This window comes from Pleurodeles waltl, chromosome 5 (assembly GCF_031143425.1).
Source record: "Pleurodeles waltl isolate 20211129_DDA chromosome 5, aPleWal1.hap1.20221129, whole genome shotgun sequence".
In the NCBI taxonomy this organism is placed as follows: Eukaryota; Metazoa; Chordata; class Amphibia; order Caudata; family Salamandridae; genus Pleurodeles; species Pleurodeles waltl.
The window spans coordinates 1,511,243,238-1,511,268,088 of NC_090444.1; the positions used below are offsets into that span (position 1 = coordinate 1,511,243,238).

The window sequence follows — 24,851 nt, forward strand, 5'->3', positions numbered from 1 at the left end:
TCATTTTTGGTTCAGTTGCATGCAAAGCATCATTTTTCTGCCTTGAGTTCTCAGGGTATGGATGTCTCCGGTCGGCCTCTTCCTTTCAGGCTTTGCCTTGGTCTCTGTGGTTGTTGTTGGCTCCTGCCCAGAAGGGTTGGTTGGTGGGCGTATCTTTGGGTCCATCTCCCGGGCTGTCCGTTGCCCTGGCTTTCGTGGGGTCTGGTATTCCTCCTCTGGTGGGCATCTTGTGCTGGTCTCCATGGATGGTTGCGGTCTTCTGGGAGCAGTCCTTGTCTGTTGCCCTTCTTGTACTCTGCCGTGCTGCTGGTGGCGGTTCCTCTGCTCCTTGGGCTTGGGCCGGTCGCTTCCTTTCTAGTTTGCGCTCGGCCTGTTTTGGCCTGTGTCTTCGGTATGGGGTCGGTTGGCTCGCTATTTGTTGGGATTCCTGTGGTGTTTTGTTTTGTTTTTCTTCTTGGGGTGTTGTGTTGGCTCTGTCTGGTTTTCAGAAGGCTGGTTTTGCCTGCTTGGGTATTCTCCAATTAGTGATAAATGGGATGAGGACTAGAGGGACCTGGGGGTAATGTTCTGTTGCTTACCGCTAATCTTCATTACTCCTGTTCCTACTGACCTCGTCCCATTCATCACGCCCCTCCCATGCCACCGGCCTTCTGTTGGGGGCTTGGTAGTGCAGACGAAATGCTGGATGAGTACAGCTTATGTAAGACCAGAGGGAGGGTCTGGGAAGGGGATATCCCAGCATTCCTCATGTTCTTCTTTCTGTCGCGGAGATAGTTATCTCCAATTGGTGATGAATGGGACTAAGACAACAGGATCAGGAGTAATGAAAATTACCAGTAAGTAATAGAACATTAAATCTCGCTGTACATCGTGTTCAAGCCGGTTAACTACTAGTTAACTACCTGATCTTTTAGATTAATGAGGAGCATTAAATCGAACGAGACAGCATTTGATGAAATAACACATTTATTTATGTACCTGTTCTGGGTACAAAAACAAGAAGGTGTGTATCTTATTCTGGTCATTATTGCAGTTGAAAGATAATTGCTGCAAACCAGTAGTTAAAATGAGCCGGTGGTTGCAGGTGGGGCTCACCAACACTGATTTTTGGGAACCATTACCTATATATCATCACAGGACTTTGACACAGAGGAAGAGAGAAAGACAAAAAGGGAGGAAAGAAGGAGGAAGAGAGATGGAAAACTGTGAAAAAGGGAGGAAGCAAGGATGAAATAGAAAATGCAGGAGTGAGATACACAGTAAGTGTAGATTGGCCAACTGAAGAAGTATGAGGTGGAATCAAGACTAGGTGGCCTAGCACTTCCAACATTTGGAAACGCCAACTGTGGATGGGCATCGGCACTCAATCTTTTACAAATAACAAATTATGTACAGCTGTAAACACATGAAATGTCCATCAGTCACATGTGTCCCGAGGAAAGTGCTGCAAACTCAAGCAACAAAGAAGCAATGTTGCCATCTATGAAATACGGGGCATCTATTTATTGTTTAACTTTAATGTTGTTCACATACTGGTTGTTGCTGGAAGTGTGCACTCGAAGTATATTCTGCATACTCGTGGTGTCTCCTTCCTTTCAGCATGGCAGTCTCTCTTATTTCCTACACACACAAGGATTCTGTTTCCAAGATCATGTTGTCCTCTTAGTGGCTCAATTATCCGTCCTACTGAAACATTTCTGTACCATTTGTGTACATACTAAATACTGTTGCTAAAAACATTAAAAAACAACATATTCTTTCCATGTAATTTTGTATAGCATGAACGCATTGCCTTCATGCAGGGCCCACACATCTCTGTGATTTTTTTGAAACTTACACATAACCATAACCATAAGCAATCTAAATTGCCCCTATGAGTTAAGGTATTACACCAATCCTGCAAAGCTGGAGACAAATTGACAATCTTTTTCCTTGTCCCTGTAATAGTTACTGCGTAACCCCATATCTAACAGTATGGTGTTTAAGTGCAAGAATGACTTGGTTCCATCCTATTTGGAATCTGAGATCGTCCATGTGTCCCAGTGCCCTTACGGTGATCTGCTGACCAATTTCTACTGGTGATCCTTGCAGAAGGATACAGGTCAGGAGTGCATTGCATGAGTTTGGCTACTAAATTGTGGCATCCCACTGCTTTGAAATTCTGGGTCTTTGATCATCGTAGACCACTGTAATGCAGTAAAGGTGACCTACCAGTGTTCTGGTATTAGCAATGAAATTTGCATTATGCACAAAACAAATAAACATAGAATATTATCAACGAGCTGTTAATGAAATGTCATGTACTGAAACTAAAAGCCAGGAAACAAGTCACTTTGTTGCAGGTCTTTCAGGAACGGCGCATTTGCTAATAATTTCAATACCTATACATACTCTAAACATTGTATAAGATGGTTAAAACTGGCTTCTTGTGGTCTCACCCAAATATTCCGTTTCTTATTATGCCATAAAACGTTGGGCTAGGACCTACCAGTGCCATTTTGTACTATACTTTATAATACGGTGTTCTTAAGGATTCTTTTTTCATAAACGCAGGAGATGATTACTAATATTAAAACCTGAAGCTCAGTGATGTTGCCCCACTCTGCAGTGTGTCCCCGTGCACTCTGTTGGGCAAAACAGTATTTGACAAGACTCCTGATCTGTTTGCTTAATCACTTCTGCTGTGAAAACAGACTCTGCTTCAGGCTATTTGGCGTGAGTGATACACTGCTGGTTTAGCAACTCCGTCTGCTTTTCTGTCATTAGGTGGAGCTTATCTTCAATTAGTTAAAATGGTACCACATACAATTCAGGCCTTTCATCATGATCGAGAGCTTAGTTTTTATAAAAAGGCACAAGGGCCTAGAAAGGAATTCTAGTAGTGATGTCTCATCCACTACTGATCTGAAGGGTATCTCCACTCATGAAAAGACTCAATAGGTGATGGCCGATTTCACTTTAAAACTGTGTTATCAAAATATAGTTAAACAAACACAGTAGACTTTTGCCATGAAGAATTTAAATGCCCACCACACTTCTAAATTCCAAGCACAGGACTTAACACCTATGACGTACAGAGCTCCAAAGCATGAAGAACGTTTCTCTAACACAATCTGAAGTGAATCAGACCATCCACTCGAAAAGGCAACACCACTTGTGCACAATTAGAGGTGGAGAAAAAGGAATCACAAAAATTATGAATTGCCTATGTAGTGATTCGGTTTTAGATGCTTGATGTAGAGGTTTCTTCTTCAGGCAAGAACAGGGAGAATTTATTTGTAAGTAAACTAAAAGATATATGATTTTTCTGGATGCTCCTGAAAGAATGTGAGTCTCTCCTTCATCAAGCACATAATGACTTTGGGCAAAACTATGAAACACAATAGACGCAGTGGTTGCGTCAAAGAAATCCAGATCAGCATGTGTCGCTGATCAAGCTGTGGCGAGATCTCGGAACCAAAAGGAGCCTTGCAAAATTTTGTAGTACCAAATTCACAGTGCAGCAAGCAAGTCTGACCATCTACATTGTTTTTTTTTCCAGGGGTTGGGAAGTGAGACAACTCCTGAGCTAGCAGATTTTGAAATGTCAAGGATGAAATAGCACATTTGTGCTACAGACTTCACAGGAACATTAGTCCTCTGCAGCCGCAAAACCCACCCATATTTTGAAGGCAGACTGAGAACTCTCTTGCCTTTTCTTGTACTGCAGACCCATCGTGGTCATGAAATAAAAAAAAATAATTGTTAAAAAAAAAAAACGGTCAGCGATAAATTTCTACATCAAACACAAAAAGAAATGAAAGTAAAAAGAAAGCAAAGGGAAAAAAGGTTAGGGAAAATAACGGGACAATGTTAGTAATAAGAGCTAATTTGGAAGACAAATATTCCCTTCCAAACTGCTGGTGGAAATGTCTAGGGCTTAGGTAAATGTTTGTCACAAATTCTTATGGATCTGTAGAAGACGGGTGCATCAATGATACAGGGAAAGTAACTATAAGCAGGCAACAAGTGAAGAGGCGAACTCACAAATCATGTGAAACATTTGCACTTAGTAAATGCAGACCATAAAATGTAAAGACATTTTGAATGCTTCCACACATCTAGGAAATGCAGTACTGGAATACAGACCTGAACAGTGTGTTGGACTTGGCCCTCTCTGCAGGGTCATCCTCAAAGCGTTTGCCTTCATCCCTTGTGCTTTATAAATGTGCTTTTGTGGGCATTAGGACTCTGTACACTTTACCACTACTAAACAGTTCTAAAGTGCTTGTGCTTTCTCTCTAAAACATGGTAAAATTGCCCTAAATTAACTGACACTTTTATTTACTTGAAAGTCCGTAGTATGTGACAGTGCATGTACCCAGGGCCTGTAAATTGAATGATACTTGTGACCCTGCAGCACTCACTGTGCCACCTACTAGAGTAGCACTTTAAACCATGTATCAGGCCTGCCACTGCAAACTGTAGTGCGGTTTTAAGCTGTCATTTCAACCTGGAAAAATAAAACTTTTGCCAGAACTAACCATTGATTTGTAATACATAGAAGCCACCTCTAAAGGTAGGCCCCAATTAGCCCATTGGGCAGCATGCACAGTATTTCACTTTTAGATGTCCTGGTAGTGAAAAACTCCTAAATGCGGTTTCACCACTGTAAGGCCTTTCTCTCCAATTGGATAACATTTGTTTACCTTATTATAATTAATAAGTACTACATTTTGATTAGGATCAGGTAGAAATGTGATGTTTGGACTCAAATGAATTGTAATTCGAAACCCTCTTTAGTGGTAAAGTTGGATTTTAGACTACAATTTTGAAAATGCCACTTTTGTAAAGTTGGCATTTTCCAAAGTAGCAAAGTCCAAAGTGAAAGCCAGTGAGGGTCCCTCAAATATAAATACATTGTCATTGAGCTCCTGCTAGAGCTGATGGTGTTAACTCCAAAAGCTCAGTGCAGGTCAAGCTGGATTTTATAGACGCCGAAGTAGCTTTGCTGCTGGGATGGAATTGACACATTGGCCAGCTCCTAGGTTTTAACTTCGAACCTTGTCACTTTTCAGCAGGGTTGGAAACTGTAGTCAGGCAGGTCTCCACGAGGGAAAAGTTCCTTACAGTTAAATCCAGCTGAACCAATTTTCAGTTCAGCACAAAATGCTAAGCAAGACAAATATGGTTTTCTTGCCAGCCCAGGGTGCACCCTCCCAGAGGAAACCTTAGCAACATCTCACTGTCCTCTAGAGGAGGAAAAACAACTTTTCTCCCAATGCTGGGAAAGTCCCTGCAGACTAGCTGTTATCCTTCTTTTTACATTGTGACTGTTTTGTAATGCTTTAAGAAATACACGGATCACTTTAAAATTCCTATAAACAAATGTACTTGCTGTCTTTCGTTTGTCACGCACCTTATTGCCTATCAAATTCTATAACTGCAATGCCACTAAGAAACAAAGATAGTAGTCTGTAGATATTTTAATTCAACTAATATTCAATATCTGGTTAGCATTGTATTCCATTGCTGTACAAATTCATACCTACCTCTCTATCACTTGTGCCCCTTCCACCATGCTTAGTGTTCTGAACTTACTGTATCGGTTGCAATAGCGTTGGAGTTGTTCATGTTCAAGTGAAAACAAATACAGTATACAGTAGATACAATACTTTTTCTTTTTTTCTTTTTATAAAACTCAGATAGAACAACACATATAAAATGCAGCAACGTTTTACACTGTGCTTACGATTACAGGCATTCTGTGATATGGAGACCAATGGTGGTGGATGGACTGTTATTCAGCGGCGAGCAGATGGTAGTGTTGACTTTCACAGGACATGGAAAGAGTACAAAATGGTAACCATATTGTGCATTTTCTAATTAAATCAATGTCTCTTGTTGTGTTCCTGCTCCGCAATCATACAGATCATTGCTTAGTCTAAATCCCCAGAGGACAAACCCTCTCATGTAAATGTCCCTCTAGAAGATGTGGGAAAGTATGCCCTTTTTGCTTGGAAGGAGATGTGGCCAGACTTCTGAAGTCTGAAGCCAAACACTTAATTCATGTCTCTATTTCATTCCCATCCTGCCATAGCATTCCCAGTTTAGCCCTGTGTCAAAGTGGGACCTTTGGTGACAGGGAGGATGAATGACCTCCTCAAGCGCTGTCTATGACTTGAAGCTACAATGCCATGGCTTTCTCCGTGATAGTTGGCCAAGGCGCAATAGGTCACTCCTTGCCTGAATTTCCCACATAAGTATTCACTATGCTAACCCCTGAGCCATCTGGCTGACAAGACTAGTCCCCTTTTAGGACCTGGTAATTAATATTTTTTCTTGATGAAAGCTTGATTGTGGAGCGATACCAACCAATGGCGTTATACTGGCATGAGGCAGGTTACTCCGAGCTTGTCTCAGAAGTTCTGTTCCAGCTGAACGCATGCCAGTGTAATCAAAGTTGTTTTACTTAGCACAGACTCGAAGCATGATGTTTGTTTTTGAAAGGAAGGTTTAGCATTTTTCACCGTCAACCATTTGATTATGCTTCCACAGCTGCCATTTTATTGCAGTGTTTATGTCTGTGACACTTCTTGTCCTCGTACTTTGATAAGTCTAATAATTGTAAAACACATTTTATTCACTAACAATTCAATTTTAATGTCTACTATTTTTAAAAGTCCTATGATCAAGGAGTACTTGTGTACGTGCGCTAACTTGTTTCAGATCAGTGAAGGCGCTTTTACAGTCAATGCTAATGTAACCTGTACATAAAAAGTAATGACAAGAAAAAAATGAACTACCTTAAACTGTACAATTTGGATTTGCAGGGATTCGGTGACGCTTCGGGGGAATACTGGCTGGGGAATGAGCTAGTTTCCCAGTTAACAAACAAGGAACATTATATTCTTAAAATACAACTTAAGGATTGGGAAGGAAATGAAGCATACTCAGTTTATGATCATTTCTACCTGGGCCAGGAAGCGCAGAACTACAGGTAGGTTAATATGTATGAATCAAACATCAAGACACATAGAGGAGTTTGAAAATGGCAAAAATACCTACTGCTCTCTCAGTAAAAAACATTTGAGTCACTAGAAGCTGTTTTGTATCAGAAAATGCAGTGCAGCAGCGTAGAATACTGTATGGATTTAAGAAAGAGTATCTTAGTGATTGTATTTGGAATGATCAAGGATGAGAAGAACAGCTGTTTGTATCCTGAGAAAAATATTTGCTGAGTATTTCATATTTCACTGTCAAAGTTATGTCACGTTTGTATCACTATGCTCATGCCTTACATTCATGTCCTTCTACTGCTGAAAATGTGTAAAAGAAAGCCAGGAGAAAAACAACTCAAAGTTAGTAGCCATTGTCTCTAGTCAGGTTGCTTGAAATAGATGTGTGTTTTTAGAAGTGCACTTCTCAGTGCTGTTTGTTTCGGCTGTGTTTTTCAGGGGCGGATCCTCCATTAGGGAGAAGAAGCGTCGCCCTCCCGCCAGCAGCGGGAGCTGCAAAACCTTCACAAGGAAATGATAATAAACTAGGTTTATTATCATTTCCTTGTAAAGGGTCGGGGCCACGGGGTGACGAGTAATAACGGGGAGTGCTTCAGAGCACATGTGTGTTTTGCCGGGCTGGAGAGAGCCTGCACATGTTCCCAGTCTGCCTGGGACCGCCCTTGGTTGGGTGCTCCCCGTCAATCTGGCTGCAGGCTGGGAGCCTGTGCCTGTAATCGAGGACAAAGGAACAGATGGAGTGGTGCGGCGGCAGTGGCGAGCAAGGTAAATGTTTATTTTATTTTTTAATTTTATTTTTATTCCCCACCTCCATCCCCCAGCGTGCCACCCCACCCCTTCCACGTGCTTCGAGCCGTGACTGATGTTCTTGCCTTTGCGCTATTCTAAAGTCCAGACAAAGCAAACTGTTACCTGTATGCTTCACCAGAAGGGCTAAAGGTCAGTGCCCTTCTTTCAGACCGGTCACAACAGGCTTTGTGCATTTCCCACATCCTTATTCAGGCTCACCTTTTGAAATTCTTAGACCACAGTAGGCTGCCGTAATTTTCAGACCCACCTTTTCATAGCTAATTTTCTAAAAATGTCTCAAGGATATGTCCTTTGACCTCTGCGTAGGAATCACCTGTTGCGAACAGCATACCATACACGTCAATGTATGAACTTTATAGGCATGTTTTTACATTCCTGCACTAGAGAAGCGATGATATGCAGCAGTAAAAAAAGACAATGCAGTGTGACCTGAATGAGATTTAAAACATGATTCCTGGAAAAGGTGGAATCCATTTTCCCACATAAATGGTGAACAATTAGAGTGCCTTAAGCCAGTCAAACTAGGTGCTCTTTTGGCTATTTACTGTGCGCCAAATAAAAACAGAGCTACAAACTAAGCAGGAATGATATGGCCCAACTTCTAGACTGGGTCCAAATTTGGTTTTAGCCAAGCCTTTTGAGACCATTGTCATAGCTGTTATAAAAGTATTTTGCTTTGGGAACTGTTATTTTCTCAGCAACATAAAATTTAAGAAGATCAGTTCTCCACCTCCCCTATGGGCTTGTACTTAAGTCTGTGTCAGATTTTCATGTGTCTTCCAGGAGACATGAAGTCCCTGCTGAAAGGTAAAATCATTAGCTCAACATGAGAAAATGTATATGGGCACAGAAAATACAAACAATAAAAAGAGTGGCTTTGGTGGGTTTACCTGTGGTGACAAACAAACATACACTCAATTCTTTACTTTGCCTATTATCGAAATGACCATACTGCTCTGAGTAAAAAAACACTAAAAAACACGAGTGCTAATTCTGTTGGATGCAAGACTAGAGATGTCAGAAATACAGTGCACTGCTGTCCAGTGTATAGATCAGTGTTCCAGAAAACGCAGATGGATACGGTTTGCATTGAAGCTGCACATAAGATGTTAATTAAAGGGGGCATACCATGACTAGGGGATATTGATCTTGTTGATTTTGACTCACTCTTTCATGATTTCACTGAAAGTTTAAAGTGCGATATCCTGTAGGACAAAGATTCAGAAAATGCAGGTAACAACCCCACATAGAGTGAGTCAAATTTGACCAGTTTATTAGAAATAAAAACAGTATATCATATGTTAGTGGAGGGAAAAACCTGGGTCAGTATTACACACAGTGCCCCGGTGACGCAACGGGCATGTGCGACTGCTTGTTGTACTCCAGAAGTATTATAGTATTACCGAAGGGGCTGCAGATGCTTGTGCAAGCCCTTCTGTTATATTGATTGTGCTGGTGCACATGTAGCCCCAGTGCTATCCTGAAAGGGTGTTGCCTCATTTGTATGGGGGTGTGACCCCACGCAAATAAGTGAATAACTGTCTCTGTGCTTGCACCATATTATTGGCACAGAGGCCAACATGCCATACAGAGGCACACTGATAGTACAACACAAAAAGATGGCACACTGTTCATGCTCCCCTTCAACAGGGAAAGGAGGTCCCATAAACCCACTCCCCAGCCATCCCCCTGTCACCTATTGTCACACCCTGTAGTGGGGATCTCTAACCCCTCTTTAAATCCCAAGAGTGTTGCCACCGCAATAGAGAAACCCAGAGTGGCTTTGAAGCAGCCACTCTGTATTTCACTGAATGCGCTGCTCCCAGGGCAGCACAAGTTTTGGACTAGCCTGGGGGTAGGATATTCCTTGTCCCTATGGCACGACTGGCCTGGGGCAGGACATTCATTGTCCATGTGGCACACATGCTTAAAGGTGTGCGTGGCACAAACACGAACAGTGTGCCTGTATGTAATATGTGCACTGGAGGCTAGGGTGTACTTCAGGTGAGAACATTGGGCTCAGAATTTTCTAAGGATAACATACAATTGTGTGGTGTGAAAGAGGCATGGGTGCCAATAAACGAATATCTTGTATACGTTTCAAATCTTTGTGACAGACAAGAAGAAAAACTAGCTATATCACTTCTAAAGTGAGGTAAGCAGAAAGAGTAGAGGGGAATAATTTGGTGTGAAAAACATTGAGAGAAGTATATTACAAAAAGAACACAACCAGGGAAGCGCACGAAACTCATATTTGTCAAATGTATGAAGCAATGAGGCAAAACCTACGTTTGAGCCTGAAGGGCAAAAGGAGAAGTATGTTTAAGTTCTTATTTTTTAGATGTCTTTTTAAAGTTCTTACTACAAACCATCCGCACCAAGAGAAGAGTCGCATAAAATGAAATGCGTGTTTAGAGGTTGACAGGAAGGATGGGAACACAATGTACACATTAAACATTCTAAAGAGAATACATGTTCTACAACAAGCAAACATTTTTGGTGGATGAACACGAGGTTACAATATGCAAATGTAGATGGGGCCCAGAAAAAGCCAAACACTTTTTTGTTAGAAAATGTAGTCAATACTTGGTATACCCTCAAATGGTTTTAGTGGATCCAAAACAGGGAGTATAAAAACTGATGAGCACCTGTACTATGCACGTTTTGCAGACAATTCTGATTATAAATGAAAAATGAAAGCGATGGGATCATGAGCAAATATGCAAACTGTACCGCTCATCATCCCTATTATTTCAGGCAGTAAAATCTGCGTTTATGTAGTATTATTAAATTGTGACATCTTGGCTTCAAGATATTTGAGACCCATCAAAAAGCACATCCGTTAGCGGTTGTCCTAATTCCAAACTAAATATTTTTCCATCTGGTAAGAGTTATACATCGAAGGAAATTTTTTGTTAGCGGAGGCGTGCAACAAAAAAAGCTTATGAAAATTGATCATTACTCTTGCACGTAACTATGATTTATAATTAATATCTACTGTTATGGCTATTTGTAGTACTATTGTTCCTTTTGTAACAACGGAATTTTGGTTGACAGCATACATTTTGACTTTTCACATTTTGGCGTTTGTAAAAATATCTGTTTTGCCACAGAATAAATCAATTTATTCTTCAAACGGCATCATTGTAGCTTGCTTACAATCGTGTAATTGATTAGAAAAAGGCTAACGAATTTGCGTGCAATTTGGATGCTTTACTTTGTACAGTGGGCATGAACTCTAAACGGGATAAATAATTTAAAATATATATCTTTTTCACACAGGAATGTTATTGTTCGACACAAAAACAAATACAACTAAAACCAGAAACACACCCTAACTAGAAACAAACGCTCTACCAGTATGGCACGTTGCAAATACTTCCAAATCTTAGGGTAATTTGGGATTTAAAATCCACATCAGATCTTTATAAAATTTGAGGTGCTAATTGTTTTGCCCTTTTTAATGAATTTCTAAATGCTCTGTGGGGATGACCTAGGCACCAAAAGAGTATTTCAGGTTTTTTTTAATGGCCTGCATTGATGGATGGCCAATGCGGTGTAAACGTCCATCTTCAATAGAATAGACTTTCTGCTACATCCATGAAGGGAGGAAGGATGAAACAGCTGATATCTGTCAATGGTCCGGTTATAGGTATACTTTAATAGTAAGTCCATTGGGTATATGAAGTAGGGGGCCAGGGCAATGGGAAGCTTCACAGACGTAACAGACAGGAATTATGAGTAGAGCCAGAATCTCTTGACAAAAGCATATCAGTCTCTTTTTTATATCTAGACAAGGTGCTGGGGTTAAAGCCAATTCTCATTTATCCTCGACCTCCTCCATCATCAGACATAAATGACAAACTGTTTTGTATCTAATTCTGCATTATGCATATTATGTACTTATGTCTCATAATAACAAGACTAGTGAAACTATAAACATGAGTCTTCCGGTTATGACTATCATGGGGTAAGGATAGTAAAAACTATCAATTGCCGCAGTCAGGCTGCCGCCACATCCATAACAGGAAAACAATTATTCCTATGGGGGATTTTGATGCCATGAATTTAATTAAATCATCTAAAAAAGGATGTAAGATGGAATCATGCATAACATTAGCACACATGCCTTTAAAACAAGAACATTAACATGCATATACCTTTACCACACATGCCTTTACTACTCAAATTGTTACCATGCTTGCCTTTACAACGAAAATGTAGGTATTTATGCCCTTACATACCCTAAACCCTAAAATTACCCATTTCACCCAAATACCCTTATCCACCCTAGACCCTAAAAATGCCCTTGCCACCCAAATACCCTTACCCACCCTAAACCCTAAAATTACCCCTGATACCCAAATACCCTTACCTACCCTAAACCCTAAAAGTGCCCCTGCCATCCAAATACCCTTACCCACCCTACACCTTAAAATGACCTTGCCACCCAAATACCCTTACCCACCCAAAACCCTAAAAATACCCTTCCCATCCAAATACCCGTACCCACCCTAAACATTCCTGTACTACCCAAATGCCTTTACCCTCCATAAACCCTACAAATACCCTTATTACCCAATATCACAATCTACCCTAAACCATAAAAATACCCTTACTACCCAATACCCTAATCCACCCTAAACCCTAAAAATATCCTTCTCACCACCCAAATTCCCTTATCCACCCCAAACCTACGCTTCCCACCAAAAAACCAACTACAAACATCCTTACTCTAATATATATCACTTAAAAAACCAAAGGTTACAGGGACGTTATAGTTAGTTTCTGAATTTACTCACACAAAAACAAAGAAATTCAGCAGTTACAATTAGAGTTATTTCAAGTACCTCTAACTAGCGGCCTAGGATACCTATAACTCGCATCCCAGTTTTTTCTTCAATAATTTAACTTCTAATATTTTATTGATATTTTTATTGATGTTATAAAATTTGTCATGAGAGCTGTAATATCTGGGGTAATTAGCAGTGCATGGCGAACGTGCGAGTTACAGTTACCTTAGGCCGCGAGTTATAGTTACTTGAAATAACTCTAAATGCTGAATTTCGATGGTTTTGTGAGTGTAAATTCAGAGCCTAACTATAACGTCCCTGTAACCTGTGGCTTTTTAAGAGAAATTGTAAGGGTTTTTAATTATTTTTCCTAACTATAACGTTCCTGTAACCTTTGGTGTTTTCAGTGAATTGCTATGGTTTATTTAAGGTAAAGTAACTATCATTACTATAAACGAATCCAACAACTGCTGACCCCCATCTCCTCCCCCCCCCCGGCCGATTCAGCACAATGGTTCAGCCATCTGTACTGGGTGCCCCACAGGGCTCCCAGTGTGCAATGGGACTGTGGGGGAGCCTCAAGGCCCTGTGGTTCCAGACAGCTCCCTGCCTCCTGTGGGAGCCGGCACAGCTGTCATAGACAGGGAGCTGATAAAGAGGCAGCTCCCTGCATGTGAGAGCAATAGTTTCCTCTTTTTTACTGCCAGCAGGGAAAAAGAGGAAACCTCCGCTCCCAGCAAGCAAGAGCTGTTTGACAGCTCTCACTTGCTGGGAACAGAGTGTGTGCTCTGACTTGGCGGGAGCTGTCAAACCTCCTGCCAAGTCCGAGCGAACAGCTATGTCCTGGGGGTGGGCACCCCGGGACATAGCAGAGCTGGCCCTGGAGGGTGGCGGTCCCCAGGGCCATTTATGGCTACTTCAATATTGTATTTGCCCTAAGGAGGTGGTGGTCCCTAGGGCCAGGGGTCTGCAACCGACCCCCCGCATTCTTTTATTTCTGGCCGGGGAGGTTGGCGGTCCCTGGGGCTGCTGGGGGCAGGGGGGGCACTGGGCCCCCTTGCATACTATTGAAATGAAGCTCTGGGGTGGTGGCGGTCCCCAGGGCATAAATAAGCCCAGGATGGGGGCCCCATGCACACCCTACATTATTTTTAAGATGCCCTCAGGACCTGGCCCATCTGGGGGCTTTATCAAAACAAGCACAGTGGTCTGCATTTAAAAAAAAGAAATTTTAGCAGCAGATTCACAACCCCATCGCAAATTTGCAGCAATTTCTTTCTACTAAAAATACTTTTTTTCCCTGGGAGGGGGGGGAGGGGCGGTGGGGGGGCACCAGAGCTAAGGGGTCAGGGTGTCCCTACCCTGGCCTATTTTCTTATTTTTTAAATCTTTTTTTCTGGGACTCGGTGGAAGCAGAGTCCCGAGATGGTTGCCAGCACTTACTGGTTGAAGTGTTCACAGCCAATCAGCTCTCATCTCGAGATTGGGAGGGCTTGCGGAGCCTTCACGTCCTTTTATATACACATTTCAATCTTCTTTAATATCTCAAAAAATACTGAACGGATTTACACCAAATGACCAAAAGGGCACTTTCTGGACCAAGAGCTAGCTTTGCTGCAAAATTTGGTGCAAATCCGTCCAGTGGTTCAAATGCTGTTCCTGTTGAAAATCCCTAAGGGAATTAACATAAAGAAACCACGTTTTGGCCCTCATCCCAACCTGCGCTTGACAGATCACCCTGAAACTTTACAGACAGCAGTTGATGTGCCTGTCGTATTGTTTTGGAAAATTTCGTAAAGATTCATCAACCATCACCCTTACGTGCAAAATACTTACATTTTCATTGTGAAGGCATGTGTGGTAAAGGCATCTGCGTGGTAAAAATATGTGTGGGAAAGAAATGAATGGTAAAGGCATGTGCTTGGTAATTGATGCATGTAAAGGTATTGACTGGTAATGATTGCGTTGTTAATGCTGTTTTACCCTCTAAATTTGTGAGTCAATAAGTTTGCCCAAGCCATGTGGTATCTACATAAGCATTACACACTGCCATAAATGTATGTATTCTTGGTTAGTGACTTATTATATGTCATGTACTCTGAGACAAAGTGAGGTGGCATGGCAGAGAGTAAGTCAGTATACACTGGTACAGAGTGCTAGAGAGGTGCTGCGGCAATTTCAAGTAAGACAAGGTGTAAAAGAAGTACTTAACCAGTCTACAAGTATGACTTAATGTCCTAACTGTAAATGAAGATGTTTTGGTTTGACCACGGCACATTACAAAATGTGGCACTATACTGAAGCATAAAGCTGTTCTGACACAGTGTGGGATGTAGGCAGTACAACTCAAAGGATGTCCTGTTAAAACATGAACGAATAAACAAAAAAGGGGCAGAGAAAAGAATCACAAAAGGGGCAGAGAGGCACAGACATGGTTGCAGGATCATCATTATGTTACAGACATTCAAATACTAAAGGAATGTCACCGAGTATTAATGTTTAATACACATTCCAAAACTGCACTGTTATTCCCAAAAGGACACATTACCGTTATCGAAAGCTCTACCACGTCTGTAAACCTGGTGTATATTAATGAGGGAATTTATTCAGTACTGGAGCCCAATGGATTAATAGACTATATTTCTACAATTATTTTATAAATGCCTTATGGGAAAAGTAATGTCTTTCATATATATTTACATATTCCTACCGGACACAAATAATGGAATCATAGTCTAATTTACATGAGGCCATTCACAGGTGGTCCTGGAAGACTTTTGGACTGTTGGGAAAACATTAACACTAAAGTTACAGAATTCTGTTGTGGGATTGCTTCGTTACTTAGAGAAGCTAATTTAATGTAGCAACAAAAGTGTAGACAAATGAGGTTGTGCGATTATTTAAAAGTATATATTCAGTGAATACTAGATGGAACAGGAAGATGAGAAAGACCCCTTCAGGTGGCGTCCGGTCAATCAAGGTGGGTGTAAAAGAATAGCACACTGTTCTATTGCACAACCTCTTTCGAGTCTGGCTATAGGAGTGAAGCACAGTAGTATACACAAGTGCTATGTGTGCAAGAATACAGTGCCTTCAGTTTGACCCCAAAGTGCTGGGTGGGTTTGTGTATGGTATACATAAGGAAAGGCTCTTAAGTGCTAAAAGTGGCAGATTTGCCAGAGTTTAAAGTGAGAAAAGGCCTTACTTTAATCTCCAGCACCAGCTCAGTACTGTCTTCAGATCCTGCTTTCTGCACTCCTTGGCACAGTCATTGAAAGACAATGAATAAGAGGAAGAGTTGTAAGGGGCCCTAAACCAGCAGCTGGTGCTCACACAGACCGTGGGCACTTGGGGACAGACCTGCAGACTACAGATCTCCTCCTAAGCCCAGGTGCTGGCCTACCATTAAGCCACATGGTTTTGCACTGGCTGGCCGAAGAGGGTCCTTACCTTACATAATACCAGCTCTGGACCATACAAGGTGTGGTGGTGTCTCAGGGTCTTGCTTACTTTGACACTAACATTAAATTGACTGAAAAGTCCCTTTCTGCCCTTGGTTCTGTCAGTTAATGCTTACTTTGGGCAGTGGTAGTAGGTTTGGTACTCAAATATATTATGGCACAGTAATCACAGTAAAATTAAGGCTCAGTCTGAGGGATCACTATTTAGAATACAAAAAGGGAGGGAAGTTTAAATTAGACATTTATATTCTTGAGCAGTAAGACACTAAAATCCATTGTTTATGGGCAATGTTATGGTACGGAAAGGATTGCAAAGACTTGGGCTAGTTCTGCATCACCATAAATGTTGATCCAATACTGAAAAAAGAGTGATACAAGTAGCTGACTAATTGACAAGAACTTGTAGTGACATCTCTCAAAATCTCATTGCTTGTCCAGCACTGGGTAAAGTGACCAAGCCCACAACACACCAGGGTGAATCACAGGTGTTTAAGGGTTTGGTCAACTGGTCAGTGAAAGCTCAACAGTAGAGTAAACACCTGTGTTTCAGTATCTCACACATGTTTAACCCTCTGATCATGCAGTTCCGTGTAAAGTCTGAGCAGGAACATTCCTTGAGTTATATTTCATGAGGGTCTCAGAAAGCTGGGCATTAGCTCTACCCTCTCTTGGTCAAGACTGCTCTTATCAACAGTTAGACTCCTCATGATTCAAGCAGCAGAAGCACTTATAGTCTTTTCGTCTGGTGCCGGTCTTTGTACCAATCTCAAGGAAGAGTCACATTTGCTGGAATTTCCTGGACATACTACACTGAAGGAAGGGGGAGTAGAAAATTGTGGGTGATATGTAGATGGGAGGATACCGCTGATTTCCCAATCTGGGGTAAGCTGTTGTTGCTTGGATCAGGACCTGTTCTGCACAGACAGCTAATTTTATGCAGGTGGTGTTGGGCAGATCTCACACAGCACATGGTCTCTTAACATACCACACACAATCCAACCACAAAGCACACAGTAAAAAGGAAGTGAATGATCATTGTTATAGCAGAAGGTACAGATTAAACAAGAAAGTAAGGCGACACCTATCACGAAGATACAGGTAAAAAAGCCTGTGTCTGCATATCAGTCACCCACTATCAAATAGGGCACACTTTGGGTACATCCAAGTCCAGCAGTTCCTATGGTGAGAGACCAGTCTTAACAATGTGGAGCAACTCCAGTGGATTTAAACACACCACAACAGAGAGCTAGAAAAGGTGAAATTTCAGTGGGATGGGAAAGAGGTAATCACAGTCTTGCACCGCTCATCAATGGAGAATAGATCAACAAGAAGTCTCAAAGTGTCTGGTACTACCTCTGACCCTTCTCAAACAAAAAACAATATCTCTTAGTACCCAACTTGTGGGTAAACATCCATGCCATATCCCACGCAGACATGGTATTCCACAAGACTACCGTTAGCATCTTGGAAGTGAGAGAGTCGATGAGATAAAACAATAGATGAAATCTGGCTAATCTCCACACTGAAACAACCACAAAGATCTTTTGTTGCATGCAGGCTTCACTGAGTGACTGACAAGACGATAACAATAAAGAAATGACAATAAAGAAACCACACTAGCTAGCCAATAAAATGTTTATCCAGCCAGAACCCGAACCACTTGGGTAAGGCATCAGCATGACTATATATTTATCTTCCCCTAAATATATGTGCTCCTCTCAATAATGTAATAAATATATTTATAGTAGACAGTAAAGACAAATGTAATCAGAAACTATCAAACGTGACTAATAGATGACAATAAGAAAGAGCAGGACATGTTGAATGGCATTGAATACATAACTATGACATTTGGGCGTGCCAAGACCTACCATTCTTAGGACAAGTGGATCTTATAAAGGGGGTACTGTGTTAACTGAAAATTTTAAAACAGCTTTTTGTAGCTTCATAAGTTTTTAAAACTTTTCTAATCACTTTTATGCCAATGACATTAAGCAATACTCCATAACTGAAATACTGTTCTTCCCTGCCTCTAGAGTACCTAATTTCCTAGAAAACCTTTTGACTTTCCTACCCAGCATTGTTACGCCATCTCACCTTGCCCGAAATCATGGTGTGCTTTTGAATTCAAACGTTAATCCTAGAGATCTTCTAATTGCCACTCCACGGCTGCCTGGTACCATAACCATAAAATCCCTCAACTCTCTTGCCAAAAAGCCAATAGCCACATCAATGCTCTATTATTGAGCAAGCTTGACTACTGTAACTGTCTCCTGGTCAGCATACCTCAATAAGGCCTTGCTCTCTTAGACAAGATCATGGAATTTAGCTACATTCACCTTTTTGAGCTTCTAAATAAATGTCTATCTCCCAATTCCGACATCAGGGTGGATGGATCGCCACCAAAAACAGATCTATACAAACCAATGTCCTTTGACTTCAAGTTCCTTTGTGAAAGAGCTTTCTCCAAGCTTTTTCAGCGAATAACTCCCTACATCCTGGCTCATAATTAGTGCTTCGCTGACCTTGACTTGCAAAGCACTTAGTGCCTCATTTAATTTACGACTGTTTAGATTTCTAGACCCCTTTCATAGGAACACACTTCAGATCACCTGTCTGCCATCATCCATAGGGGTTTCTTGGAGGAAGCACAAGAAGGGAAGACAACCATCCTCTTTTCACCCTGCACTGACTAAAGAATATGATTCCAAATTGGCAACTTTTTGTGTTGTAATCATACTTACAATGGTTATAATATATTATTTATACCATATATATATATTTAAGTTGTCTTATATTTCCATCATCCACCCAATATAAATACCACTGCTTCTATACATTCATCTTACTCCATAAAAAGTCTCATGTACCTGCATTTGCTAATCTATGCAGCCTTTTCAGTAGAAACTTATTTTATGTTTACACAAATTAGTAAGCAATAACAAATTACACAGTTCTAGCAAAAGCCTTCTACAATCCTGCATATTTCGCGCGAGAAATTATATACGACCAGATCACAGAACAGAACAGAAAAACTTTTTTTTGGGGCTGGCGCTAGTAAGACAGTGCTTGCACCAAACATCTTTTACCACTACATTGTGAAAAGAAGGATTCTGAAGGTGGGGATATGTGGCAAGAACATTTGTATTTATTTGTTGTGTGGCATTTTGTTGGGGTTGTGATGCATTCTGTTATCTGCATTGCAATAATGTAGAGCTGTTGTGTTTTTCCATTACATTATTGCAAAGGATTTTTTTTCTGTTGTGCTGTGGTTGTTGTGTTCTGTTTTGCTCTGTTGTTGACATTAAATGTGTGAACAAATGCTGCCATTTTTACAGCTAAAGCAGCGCGTCTTGAACGTTCTTGTGACTACCAACAATTTACTGCTGTCCAAGGTGGTAAAATAGCACTGCTCCAGCACTTCAACTGCTTAAGACACCAACCAGCCCAAAACTGTGACTGAGACGGTCTTAATTCAGCACTCCAGTGCTTAATTTGTCATACCTTCTTTAGACTCTCCAAAGACAGACTAAAACCCCATGCATAGTTATAGCAAATGCGCCTCTTTCTAGGTTTAAGTGTAATCAATTAATAGAGATTTTATAACGGCCATATTGAAAAGAAAAATTGCAAATTAAATAGATAATCGATGTCTCATCATAATTAACTACGTTGTTTATTCTTCCGTGTACGCTATCATTGGACGTTTTGTAGCTAACAAGACAGAAAGTGACAATTTAATGCTCTGAAAGGATTTGTATGTTGCGAAATACTTTTCTATCAAAGCAAATCAACAATAGTTAATTTCCCACTTGTATTTTCTTTCCATTGCATGAACGACAGAATCCACCTTAAAGGATACTCTGGAACAGCAGGAAAAATAAACAGTATAAGCCAACCAGGAAATGATTTTAGCACAAAGGATGCGGATAATGACAAGTGTGTTTGCAAATGCTCACAAATGGCAACCGGAGGTAAGAGTATTATTCTGCTTTTTAATCTTCCTATTGTTCCTGGCACTGAGAGGGATTCAGAGTTAAAGAATTAATGTGAATTGAAATATTTTAAAATCACAACGATTCATTATTAATATTACACATGGAAATGGTAATACATTAGCTGCTTTTTGGTGTACCTTCCATACATACAACAAATGTAAATTGTGGTGGAAATTAATGGAAGATGCAAAATCGAAGTGCAGACTTTATGAAAATATATTTTGTCTTGTCATTACAAATATCGTATCACTGTAGGAAGTGAGAGTGCTTTTAAGAGGAGTACAAAGTGCAACCCAATCACATCTGCAGCCTTTACAGTGCCATTAACTCAATTGTCGAAGTTGTTGCAGGTTAAGGTACTGGCCATGTCGACATTAAGATTTTAGCAATGTTGAAGTAAAATCTACAGACTGTTGATGTGGTGACATAACCACTGAATAGAATTATTTTGTTTCTTAAGTACTTTTAATCATTGCCACAATGCTGACATAAGTGCTGCTTTTTCAATTAGATAAACACAGTTGTATAAAATATTGTTAAGCAATGGCACTATAAAAAAAGGGTTTCATGACTAAGCAGCCGCTTCTCAATTTTTAACCATAAACATACGCTTAGGACCAAAAGTACTGCCATTTATGGCTACCAATAATTCACAAATGGATTCCTGCTGAAGTAAATGCTTTTACTACTGCAAAGTTCTGCACCACAAAAGTGGAAACATCTATAGTAGTAAATCTCATGCAAGGGGTGGGAATTGGGCTTAATAAGGCCTGGTTAGCTAATATGTTAGGGAACACCCAAAATCTTTTAAGTGTTTGGCCATTCTCAAACTCTATTTCAACCATTAATAGGCCTGGAAATGGTTGTTGATTTTTCTTCATTCAAATTTACTTCATGAACCATTTTTAGGGTCGAGTCTGCGTTGCATGCGCTCGCGCATGCGTATCGCAGCGAGACTCTTTAGTGTCCAGAAATGGCTCGGAGCCCTGTAAACTTCACATCAGTGTTTTTTATTGGTTCGTGGGCTTGCCTAATAAAATCTGCTTGCTTTCATTAGTCGAAGGCATGCATACGTCATGCCTTTTCCGGTGGCTAGCCCTCCTTGAGCGCAGCGACCAAGTACAGAAAACATGCGAGGCTCGCTGTTTTCCATCGGGCTCGTGGACTTCTTTTTCTCTAATTTACGAGCGCGATCTTGCTTGGCAGAAGTCGAGACCTTTACATAGTTAATTGCACTTTTTCAGGTTACTTATATAAATACACTTTTGCCCGATAGGTGAAAAGTCGGGTTAGGAGTTTACAACGCTATCAGCTCTAACATGAGCAAACGCGAGACCCGTTGCATTGCAAATGCTTGTTAAATTAAGCAGATGTATGAAATAATGCTAAGTAATGATAGCAGAGAATTTAGAGTTAGCACATGATGGACTCATTCGCAATGTTTTTTTCAGCCATAAACATAGGTTTACAATCATCAACAACTCCAAGAATTTAGAAAAGGATTCCTGGTAGACGTAAATGGTTTTACTACTGTGGACTTCTCCTCCACGAGTAAGGAGAATTCCTTAATAGTAAATCCCACACAAGGAGTGGGAAGTAGGAGGAACAAGGCATGGTTAGCCTTGTACGTTTTGTAACACCCAAAAGCTCTTATATACATGGGTATTCCCAAACTGCGGTTCAATTATTCCCCACCCTGTAAATGGTCAGAAATGTACTCCCCTTTATGCATGGGTCATGAAAAAAGTACTCCCCTTAAAGAATAGGATGGTGTAGGAAGTTGGCTCTGTATGTGCTATTTCAAAGTAAGGAATAGCCTGCACAGAGTCCAAGGGTTCCCCTTAGAGGTAAGATAGTGGCAAAAAGAGATAATACTAATGCTCTATTTTGTGGTAGTGTGGTCGAGCAGTAGGCTTATCCAAGGAGTAGTGTTAAGCATTTGTTGCACATACACATAGACAATAAATGAGGTACACACACTCAGAGACAAATCCAGCCAATAGGTTTTTATATAGAAAAATATCTTTTCTTAGTTTATTTTAAGAACCACAGGTTCAAATTCTACATGTAATATCTCATTCGAAAGGTATTGCAGGTAAGTACTTTAGGAACTTCAAATCATCAAAATTGCATGTATACTTTTCAAGTTATTGGCAAATAGCTGTTTTAAAAGTGGACACTTAGTGCAATTTTCACAGTTCCTAGGGGAGGTAAGTATTTGTTAGGTTAACCAGGTAAGTAAGACACTTACAGGGCTTAGTTCTTGATCCAAGGTAGCCCACCGTTGGGGGTTCAGAGCAACCCCAAAGTCACCACACCAGCAGCTCAGGGCCGGTCAGGTGCAGAGTTCAAAGTGGTGCCCAAAACACATAGGCTAGAATGGAGAGAAGGGGGTGCCCCGGTTCCGGTCTGCTTGCAGGTAAGTACCCGCGTCTTCGGAGGGCAGACCAGGGGGGTTTTGTAGGGCACCGGGGGGGACACAAGCCCACACAGAAATTTCACCCTCAGCAGCGCGGGGGCGGCCGGGTGCAGTGTAGAAACAAGCGTCGGGTTTTCAATGTTAGTCTATGAGAGATCTCGGGATCTCTTCAGCGCTGCAGGCAGGCAAGGGGGGGATTCCTCGGGGAAACCTCCACTTGGGCAAGGGAGAGGGACTCCTGGGGGTCACTTCTCCAGTGAAAGTCCGGTCCTTCAGGTCCTGGGGGCTGCGGGTGCAGGGTCTCTCCCAGGCGTCGGGACTTTAGGTTCAAAGAGTCGCGGTCAGGGGAAGCCTCGGGATTCCCTCTGCAGGCGGCGCTGTGGGGGCTCAGGGGGGACAGGTTTTGGTACTCACGGTCTTAGAGTAGTCCTGGGGTCCCTCCTGAGGTGTTGGAACGCCACCAGCCGAGTCGGGGTCGCCGGGTGCAGTGTTGCAAGTCTCACGCCTCTTGCGGGGAGCTTGCAGGGTTCTTTAAAGCTGCTGGAAACAAAGTTGCAGCTTTTCTTGGAGCAGGTCCGCTGTCCTCGGGAGTTTCTTGTCTTTTCGAAGCAGGGGCAGTCCTCAGAGGATGTCGAGGTCGCTGGTCCCTTTGGAAGGCGTCGCTGGAGCAGGATCTTTGGAAGGCAGGAGACAGGCCGGTGAGTTTCTGGAGCCAAGGCAGTTGTCGTCTTCTGGTCTTCCTCTGCAGGGGTTTTCAGCTAGGCAGTCCTTCTTCTTGTAGTTGCAGGAATCTAATTTTCTAGGGTTCAGGGTAGCCCTTAAATACTAAATTTAAGGGCGTGTTTAGGTCTGGGGGGTTAGTAGCCAATGGCTACTAGCCCTGAGGGTGGGTACACCCTCTTTGTGCCTCCTCCCAAGGGGAGGGGGTCACAATCCTAACCCTATTGGGGGAATCCTCCATCTGCAAGATGGAGGATTTCTAAAAGTTAGAGTCACCTCAGCTCAGGACACCTTAGGGGCTGTCCTGACTGGCCAGTGACTCCTCCTTGTTTTTCTCATTATTTTCTCCGGCCTTGCCGCCAAAAGTGGGGCCTGGCCGGAGGGGGCGGGCAACTCCACTAGCTGGAGTGTCCTGCTGGGTTGGCACAAAGGAGGTGAGCCTTTGAGGCTCACCGCCAGGTGTGACAATTCCTGCCTGGGGGAGGTGTTAGCATCTCCACCCAGTGCAGGCTTTGTTACTGGCCTCAGAGTGACAAAGGCACTCTCCCCATGGGGCCAGCAACATGTCTCGGTTTGTGGCAGGCTGCTAAAACTAGTCAGCCTACACAGATAGTCGATTAAGTTTCAGGGGGCACCTCTAAGGTGCCCTCTGGGGTGTATTTTACAATAAAATGTACACTGGCATCGGTGTGCATTTATTGTGCTGAGAAGTTTGATACCAAACTTCCCAGTTTTCAGTGTAGCCATTATGGTGCTGTGGAGTTCGTGTAAAACAGACTCCCAGACCATATACTCTTATGGCTACCCTGCACTTACAATGTCTAAGGTTTTGCTTAGACACTGTAGGGGCACAGTGCTCATGCACTGGTACCCTCACCTATGGTATAGTGCACCCTGCCTTAGGGCTGTAAGGCCTGCTAGAGGGGTGTCTTACCTATACTGCATAGGCAGTGAGAGGCTGGCATGGCACCCTGAGGGGAGTGCCATGTCGACTTACTCATTTTGTTCTCACTAGCACACACAGGCTTGTAAGCAGTGTGTCTGTGCTGAGTGAGGGGTCTCTAGGGTGGCATAAGACATGCTGCAGCCCTTAGAGACCTTCCTTGGCATCAGGGCCCTTGGTACTAGAAGTACCAGTTACCAGGGACTTATCTGAATGCCAGGGTGTGCCAATTGTGGATACAATGGTACATTTTAGGTGAAGGAACACTGGTGCTGGGGCCTGGTTAGCAGGGTCCCAGCACTCTTCTCAGTCAAGTCAGCATCAGTATCAGGCAAAAAGTGGGGGGTAACTGCAACAGGGAGCCATTTCTTTACACAAGCCCCCCCCAGCCCACAGGCCAGGAGACTCAGCCAACGCTGGAAGAGTCTTCCTAGTCTGTCAGGCGAGGAAGAGTAGAGGAAATGGCTGGTTTGTTGCAGGGCCTACTCTGCCTTACATCCTCCTGTTCAGGTCATTCCCTCTGGGGAACTGACCCACTTCCACAGTGATAGGACCTAGTCTGAACTGCCTCTTGTCTGCCTCTTCAATGTCTCCACCCATTCTTTCTATTTTGGTCTTAGAGGTATCCACCTCTGCTAACCTTATCTTGGCCAGGGTTACCCCTAGCTTACCCAAAGAGGTTACCCAGAGCTGGAGTAACCCCACCATG

General features: G+C 42.2%; 2 protein-coding genes across 3 annotated transcripts in view; one reads left to right on the forward strand and one right to left on the reverse strand.

Annotated features, from left to right (window-relative positions):
* The window catches only part of MCPH1 (microcephalin 1), a 1,086,437-nt gene that overhangs the window by 492,051 nt on the left and 569,535 nt on the right, over positions 1–24,851 (reverse strand). The window lies entirely within an intron of this gene.
* Positions 1–24,851, forward strand: part of ANGPT2 (angiopoietin 2) — a 183,957-nt gene that overhangs the window by 143,375 nt on the left and 15,731 nt on the right. The window contains exons 6-8 of the mRNA XM_069235812.1: positions 5,740–5,841; positions 6,813–6,979; positions 19,906–20,036. Coding sequence (XP_069091913.1) covers positions 5,740–5,841; positions 6,813–6,979; positions 19,906–20,036 — 400 coding nt within the window. The remainder of the gene's footprint in view (positions 1–5,739; positions 5,842–6,812; positions 6,980–19,905; positions 20,037–24,851) is intronic.